This window comes from Erpetoichthys calabaricus, chromosome 13 (assembly GCF_900747795.2).
Source record: "Erpetoichthys calabaricus chromosome 13, fErpCal1.3, whole genome shotgun sequence".
Taxonomy (NCBI): Eukaryota; Metazoa; Chordata; class Cladistia; order Polypteriformes; family Polypteridae; genus Erpetoichthys; species Erpetoichthys calabaricus.
The window spans coordinates 68,502,256-68,510,762 of record NC_041406.2 but is presented as its reverse complement, the minus strand read 5'-3'; the positions used below and the strand labels follow the sequence as shown (position 1 = coordinate 68,510,762).

The 8,507-nt window shown below is 40.2% G+C and overlaps 1 protein-coding gene across 1 annotated transcript; it reads left to right on the top strand.

Annotated features, from left to right (window-relative positions):
• The first annotated feature begins 3,891 nt into the window (after positions 1-3,891).
• Positions 3,892-8,069, top strand: LOC114663399 (frizzled-1-like). Its single transcript, XM_028817111.2, has one exon. The coding sequence runs from the start codon at positions 4,176-4,178 to the stop codon at positions 5,850-5,852; it is 1,677 nt and encodes a 558-aa protein (XP_028672944.1). The 5' UTR covers positions 3,892-4,175; the 3' UTR covers positions 5,853-8,069.
• Positions 8,070-8,507: the final 438 nt, after the last annotated feature.

Genomic DNA, 8,507 nt, shown 5'->3' with positions numbered 1-8,507 from the left:
GAAGAAAGGTGTGGACAATTGAACTAACTACAGCAATTTAGAACAAACAGAACATAAATTAAACAGCTGATATTTTCTCATAGTCTAATGTATACAACCTTGTGGAAAATTCATAATGTAATTTAAACCTCAAGGTTGTTGGTTAAATTTCTACATTTGACTCACTGTGTAACCCTGAGCGAGTCGCTTGACCAGACTGTAGTCCAAATGTAAATATACAGGTATAGATATCTGTAGAGGATCTTGATCAATGTAAGCAGGCCTGCATATGGATGTCAGGCAAATATACAATAAGAATAACATATAATCTAGGAACACAATTATAAAAAATGATCACATGTTCATAACATAATAGTGTCATACTAGGGAATTTGTCGAACATTATAAAAAAAAGACATGAATATAAATTTAATCACGAACAAAGGCTTAAAGAAATCAGCAACAGTTTTGAAAAGAAGTATACTGCTGATATTGCATGGAGTGAAAACAGTCAAACGTTCTTCAGATAAGTAAGCTGATTGCATGTTTAATGGAAAACCAGGATCATTTTTATTGGTATCCACCGTGACATTTGTTGATGTGTATGTTTATTTTCCTTTTACTTGGGACTCTTCTTTATGGTCCTTATTGCTGTCATTGAGAAGATCATAATATTATTAGCAGCGGTGGTAATGATGCTAATTGTGAAGCGCCATTATTGAGATACTCGCTACCATTAGCATAAATTAATTCTCAGGGTCAGAGAATGAAACCGCCCAGGCAGAAGTAACACGCTTCAGCTATGTTTGTATGTGGGTGTCTAGCTGTGAATAATCAATTGAATGGTTCCGGACATGTGTATAAAGAAAAGCTTCTCTTCTTTCTGTGACGAGGCTAGAAACTATGGCAGCATTCATAACATACTGTTTTGCACTTGCTTTAAATCCTGATGTATTTCAACCACGTTTAAACGAAAAGGTCAAAAGAAAAAAAATCCTAAAAATAAGTGGTAAACACAAGCTGCCGCATTCCAAGCCATCTGATTCAGAAGCAGTAAGTTTGCCAATTGCAACCACAAGATGTGGCTCAAAAGCCGGCTTTTGAGTTTATCGATCTTTTGTGTGCGTGCACGCGGTGCCCCGAAGAGGTGAAGGTTAAAATGGCACTACATATATTAATTAATTATCCCTAATGAGGTGAGCTGTGCTATTCCTTCATTCTTAATTTGGCTGGTGATCATACTACAGAGAAGGAAGACTCGATCCCTTTCTTCGATTTGCTTAACATAACTTTTACACTAAGCCTACATTTGTGAAACGATTCGGGAAAAATGTGGAAACGGGCAGTTTGTTTCGATTACTTTCATTTTGAATGAATGTCTCCCTCGATCATTAGCAAAGCGCATGGTGAATTAACCGACTACCATTTATTTTCTGCTTTGTGATTATTTTTTTTAGTTTTATGATTGTTTCTTTCACACGTTTAACTTGAAATGAAAGAATTATGAAAAATGTCACCTATCAAAAACTGGCCTGGTGTGAATGGGTGCGGGAATCGCAGCGGCTGACAGGCGTTCCGTTCGGGCTTTGCTCCTGTCTTGTGCCCAAATGGCAGGAAGAAGCTGTGCCTGTCCCCGAGCTTCAGGCTGGATTAAATGGTTTGAGGAAGCGAGAAGATAAAGAGATAGAAAGACAGATAGACAGCACACGTGACAATCAAAAAAAATGTCATTGGCCTATTTAAATTAGAATATTATTGGATTAGAATGTTTAAGCTATACTTAATGAATACTGAGACATTCAATTATACTTGTACAAAATAAAGACTTATATTCAAACATTAATTTAGTTTTCCAGTTCATAATATATTGTGTTATTAATAAATTAAAGCCCTGTCCAAATTTGATTCTTGCCTTGGACCCCATGGTGCCCGTATAGACTGACGGCGCCAGAAGATCTTGAAAATATTTTATGTTATGATACAATATTCTGACATCTGCATTACAGTTAATATATTTTGCGGGCATCGCAGTGGCAAAGCGGCCTCGCGGGTGCAGTGTCCCAGGCTCGAATCGCGTTCCTGGCCACGCTCGGTGTGGTGTTGGCACTTTCTTCCTGTGTTTTTTTTTTCTACGTTGGTAATAAATAAAATGAATTACGAGACACTTACTTGCTCTTAGCATATGGAATAAAGAGTGTTGGCGAAGGGTTTAAATGCGTAATCATAATTTTTATATAAAATCTGGAGTCACTTCAGTCGCTCTAAGTATAAAATGAAAATCTGTATTTGCTTTCACGTGCGTTTATCAGAACAAGGGATCGCCTTAATTCACTTTCTCTTAAAAATCACGAGTTTTCCAAAAGTAGTGGCAGTGAAATTATTCCAATCACAGCATTCCAATGTCAATCCATATCGGAGTTTCGAGCCAATAAACGCGGCTTGGAAGTCTATAAGAGGGCAATCGGCCTTAATTTGCTAAGGGGGAGTCTCTGTTTTTTTCAGTTAATCTTACAAACGTAAAAGGGTGCTTTTTATTTCTGCGCTTTATCCCACTCACTCTTAAAGATACTGATTTAAGAAAATGAACACTCAAACTTGAATGGTTAACATGTATCTGAGATTTTTTTATTCGAGGGAATATTTATAGTGCATCCGAACTACAAAAGCAAAAGTCACGTAATTAGTGAAAAACGTACCGCTTCTAACGATATAATGGTATATTGCGATGCATTCACTACGTAGCGAAACCAACACACGGCTAACGATCGACAGCGATGAAAACAATAACAGCAATAAGTGAGCGGGCAAAATTCCAGCGCAAAATAAAAGTGTTTCATTTTCGAGTACGACTTGATGAACCTACAAATCATTTATTAATCTGTAGCTCTCAGCAGTTAAAATCATGTGGACCGGCCCTGCGGCTTCATAATTAAAAACATTGTCTTTTTATTAGCGGGGACCACATTCCCGTTTTGCAATTTATACGAATTTAGATTTGCTTTTTTCGGTAAATTATTTTCATACACTGTCAACTTTTTTTAAAATTAATGAGCTGTTATTGCCTCTGGGGTTTTAACTTTCCCATTTGATACTACTTAACTTTCAAAAGCAGGCGAATTTGGATTATTTTCAGAAATAAACTATGAATTATGATTACACACTAAATTTAAAAAAGGCCTGATCGGGTGATGAGGATAACACGTTTGCACTAAAGAGACAAACACGGTTTTGCGATTTTATCATTTCTTCAGCGCTGTGCATGCTTATTTACATTTAGAACTATTTCCAATGAATGAAACAAGTGTTCACCTCTTTGAACTCCCAAATGTCATTCTGCGGTCTGTTTTAACATATATGATGCAGTTGATGTCCCGATTAAATTCTAGCGATTCCTGCAAGGAAGAAATGTATACCCTGGTCAAGACTGAATCCAAAGACGAACACGGAAAATGTATGTAATTTGTGAGATATGTAAAAGCATTATGGTCGCTAATTTGTCAGAGCCTGCTAAGTACGTGCCGACTGTACTGTATTCTAAAGTATTAGTGCACGCTGACAGTTGCCCAACACATAGAGACCTAAAGCAGTAACTGTAAACTTTTCACATAATCATCAAGTGTAGCGCAAGTTCATGAGAGCTTTGTGCCAATTTTACAAATATGCTTCCTATCTCAGGGATCATGGAACTGCTTTGCAAATGTAGGAGTAAAAAGTGAAAGAATTATTTACCTTTTTTAAGAAATGCTAATGTCTTTCTTCTTTTTCTACAATGTATTCATTTTTAATAGATTCGGTGTCTGTAACTCACAATAACCTACACCAGTTAACCCGAAACGTGAAAATTGCAGACGATCCCTAAAATTTGCCATCTGTTTCAAGGCCACTCCCTCTATTCCATATGAAGAGTAGACTGTGGGGCGCCTGGAAACTGGTCTGAGCAGAGCTGAGGGATTGACACAAATGGTCGGAGTGAGAGAGAAACTGCGGGGTGTTGTATCGCGTCTGCATCTGTTTAAATTCTCGTTTCACCTAGAAATCATCGGGGAGAGGAGAGGACGTGGGTATCAGAGTGGCCAGATGTGCGGCTGTTGTGATCGCTAAAGTTTACCTCAGCACAAATACGAGAAATCTGGAAGAGAAGGAAAGAGTCGGGGAGAAGAAAGCAAAGAAACTAGTTTTGAAAGACTCGCAAAAGTATGGCTGGGCGCAGTTACCCTATGCTGGATTTTCCAAGACTGACGCGAATGCTCTGGCCGCTAGTGTATATCTTGTTTTGGGGACTTTGGGGCGCTTGCGGACAGTATAACAGCGAACGAGGTATTTCAATCCCGGAGCACGGATTTTGTCAGCCAATTTCTATACCTCTTTGCACGGATATCGCTTACAACGAGACCATTATGCCTAATTTACTGGGCCACACGAACCAGGAGGACGCTGGGTTGGAGGTGCACCAGTTCTACCCGCTGGTGAAAGTTCAATGCTCGCCCGATCTCAAGTTTTTCCTGTGTTCTATGTACGCACCGGTGTGCACAGTACTGGAGCAGGCGCTACCCCCTTGCCGGTCACTGTGCGAGCGGGCGCGGCAGGGCTGCGAGGCGCTCATGAACAAGTTCGGCTTTCAGTGGCCCGACACCCTGGCATGCGAAGCGTTCCCTGTGCACGGAGCCGGCGAGCTGTGCGTGGGGCAGAACAAGTCGGACGGGCCCACGCTGTACCCAACCCCCTCTGCTCCCGAAGGAACCATGAGCCCCAAGGGCTCCAATGGACAATTCATTTGCCCCCGAGCCCTGAAGGTGCCCACCTACATGAACTACCACTTCTTGGGACAAAAGGACTGCGGGGCTCCCTGCGAGTCTTTGCGATCCAACGGGATGATGTACTTCAGCCAGGACGAGCTGAAATTCGCCCGCATTTGGATTGGGATTTGGTCCGTACTGTGCTGTGCGTCCACCCTTTTTACCGTGCTCACTTACCTGGTGGACATGAAGCGCTTCAGCTACCCCGAGCGCCCCATAATCTTCCTGTCTGGCTGCTACACGATGGTGGCCATCGCCTACATCGCCGGCTTTCTGCTGGAGGACAGAGTGGTTTGTAACGAGAAGTTCGCGGACGAGGGTTACAGGACAGTGGTGCAGGGCACCAAAAAGGAAGGCTGCACCATCCTCTTCATGATGCTGTACTTCTTCAGTATGGCCAGTTCCATATGGTGGGTTATTTTGGCTTTGACTTGGTTCTTGGCGGCTGGCATGAAATGGGGGCACGAAGCCATCGAAGCCAACTCCCAGTACTTTCATTTAGCGGCGTGGGCAGTGCCAGCTATCAAGACTATCACCATCCTGGCAGTGGGGCAAGTCGATGGGGACGTGCTCAGCGGAGTGTGCTTCGTGGGCATAAACAACGTGGACGCGCTGCGAGGCTTTGTGCTTGCACCCCTCTTCGTTTACCTGTTCATCGGAACCTCTTTCTTGCTAGCCGGCTTCGTGTCCCTGTTTCGTATCCGGACGATCATGAAGCACGACGGTACCAAGACGGAGAAACTGGAGAAACTCATGGTGAGGATAGGCATCTTCAGCGTCCTCTACACCGTGCCGGCCACTATCGTTATCGCCTGCTATTTCTACGAACAGGCGTTTCGAGAACAGTGGGAGAAAAGCTGGGTGTCGCACAGTTGTAAGACCTATGCGATCCCCTGCCCGTCCAGCACGCACCCCCACATGACTCCGGATTTCACGGTCTTCATGATCAAATATCTCATGACTCTCATTGTAGGAATCACTTCGGGCTTTTGGATTTGGTCCGGCAAAACGCTCAATTCGTGGCGAAAGTTTTATACGAGACTGGCAAACGGTAAGCAGGGGGAGACGACAGTGTGAAGGCGGGCTCCCCTCGGCGCGAGCCGCTACGGACAGACTGGCATTTTTTTTAACGTTGTATGGTATGTTGTACATAGCAGCCGTGAGAGTTTTTGTAACTATATATTTGTATTTAAAACGAACAAAAAAAAAAAACACAAAAGAGGAAAAAAAAGCAAACAAGACATTTTCACCTTTTCAAATTGTTTTACGTTGTTTTGTAAAAAAACATAAAACAATATATAAATATATCTATGAACTATAGACGAGCAGTTATCGTGTTCTTCCTGTACTAATAATGGGTTCCAATATTAGTTCCATTGGCTTGGAGAGACTGCACACTGAAGAGCCAAGGACCCCCAGTTGGATTGGGGTGTTTTATTATTTTTTTTGTTTGTTTCATTTTTAACAACCTGTGCCGCTTTTTTCCTTTTGTTTTTTTTTTGTGTGCAACACACTTCGCTTTATTCTATTTTTGCCTGCTTTGTTTGATTCAGTTGGAGTATTATGGGCCCTGAAGTCCGCTTGGCCCCTTAAACTCCCCCCACATCCCCAATAATGATGAGCGTGTGTTTGTATGCAAGAACCTATGGATGTATACTTATTCTTAACACTGTCTCTCTTTCTTATAACATGTTGTATGATTGCGTGCGTGTTTGTCTTTGCATAGATCAGTAACCTTTGTGTAAATATAAGTGCGTTAATCTCTTCTGAGAAGGGAAGAATACAAAAAGTTGTGTGACTCCAGAGTTTGTTAATCAGCTTTTTGCAAAGTTGAATGGCACACTCTTTTTAACAGTTTTTGTCTGTATATCTCCATAGCAGCTCCATTTACACAAATAACTCCTTTTCAGATATTGTTGGGGAAGATACACTGCTTTGGAATCCATATGGTGTTGAGCAAAATGCCAGCAATGTCTTAAATTTGGATTCCCTCTCTCTTTTCCTCTTGCAAAACAAACAAATAAGGTTTTAAAAGAAGCTTGTGGTATTCAACTTTTTTTTTCCCTCCCCTTTCTTTAAATCCTATTAGCTAATGTGTACTGGTAAAGTCCTCTAAACAATATGCAAGTTGCACTGTTGGCATCTAAGACTTTTTTTTGTTGTTGTTTTTAAGCCAGCAACACATTTTCTCCATTTTTATACAATATACTAAATAGGGTTAGCTGATAAATATTCTCGTAAATGTCCATTTTAAGAAATGTTTTAAGAATGGATTAAATGTTTCGGTTTTAAGCATTAAAAACGTGGCAGGGATTTTTTTGCTCCCCCCCCCCCCCCCCCATGATATGTTTATGAAGGATGTTGAGTCTTAACTTGTTCACTTTTTTATTTTGTGTGTTCTTTGGAATATCATTATAGAATATGTTTAAAGGTTGAAAACCTAATAAATAGAACACTCAATAATACTGCGCATCTGAACAAGTTTATATATCGAATGGGGTGATGTGCGAATTCCAAAATACAATTTTTGTATGTGGACTATTTTAATTTATGATACTATTTTTTGGCAGTGTCCTGATGTGGATTTTTTTTTTCCCTCAAAGAAGTAAACAAAAGTATTGACTCTGGATACTGCTTCGTGGCATTTTGCACTTTCTAGATAAGTGAGTGGGGTACTCGCCAAGTGAGCAAATATCGTGCCTCTTATTTTCTGTTAAACTTTTTTTTTTTTTTCTTTCTTTTACCCCAAGACTATAATATGAAAAACAGTCTGTCCTTTCAGCGGCTGCCGAGAAGGCGTTAGGACCTTAGGGAGAGGTCTTTTGTTAGCTCAGCTTTGTATTGCTGCACGTTAAGTTCAAAGACTTGTCTTCAGTAAAAGCTAGCTGATTTGTTGCACAAATCACAATATGTATATTGAAACACACACACACACACTTTCTAATATAAAGCAGTGGATCTTTTAATAAGGATGCACCTCTTCAGTGATCTTCTTGATGTAAAAGGAAGTTTTTTTTTCTGGAGAATCTTCATTTTTTTTCTCTTGCTATTTAATGTGTTTGTTTGATTTGCTTTAAATGCTCTGTTGCAGTTGTCTTTTTTTTCTTTGTTATTGTAAAAACTATCATGAACTGAAAACACAACTGCCACATCCATATTGAGCAAAAACATTGGAAAAATGTTTTTTCCTTTTTTCAATATCAAATATTTTATATTTATAGAATGATAGGTTTATATATTCAGTATTTTTAATTTGTTTAAAAATAAAAGAATCCAACTTTTGTATAAAAGAAAGTTGCAGTGTTTAATTCTTAGCCGATGTAGGCATTCTGCCTTAATGTGGAAATGAGTATTATTGTTGTAATTATTTTCAAGCATAATTGCTTATTAAGTGGGGGGTGGTGGTGGTGACTACACTGTGTAACACCTTTTAAGTGATGGAACAGGAAACACAAAGCAGGTTTATGGAAAATACTGACTGGGTAGTGCATTCCCAGACACACTACAGATTTGAAATGTCAAGAGTAAACCACATCTGACGGGGTTGACTATGCAGATATTCTACATACAACTTTCTTTCTCTCATCTATGTAGGTTTGTTTTGTTTTGTTTTTTTTTTTTCCTTCGTTCAGAATCCTGCCCGCTCTATGCTGGAGACCCCCACCCCTCCAGGTTTTGTTTTCCCTTAAGTAACGATACCTTTTTAGGTGACTAGATGCTACAGGCCTGAGT

What these genes read in the sequence shown, in the direction of transcription:
- LOC114663399 (XM_028817111.2), top strand. Translation starts at nt 4,176, where the DNA reads ATGGCTGGGCGCAGTTACCCTATGCTGGATTTTCCAAGACTGACGCGA.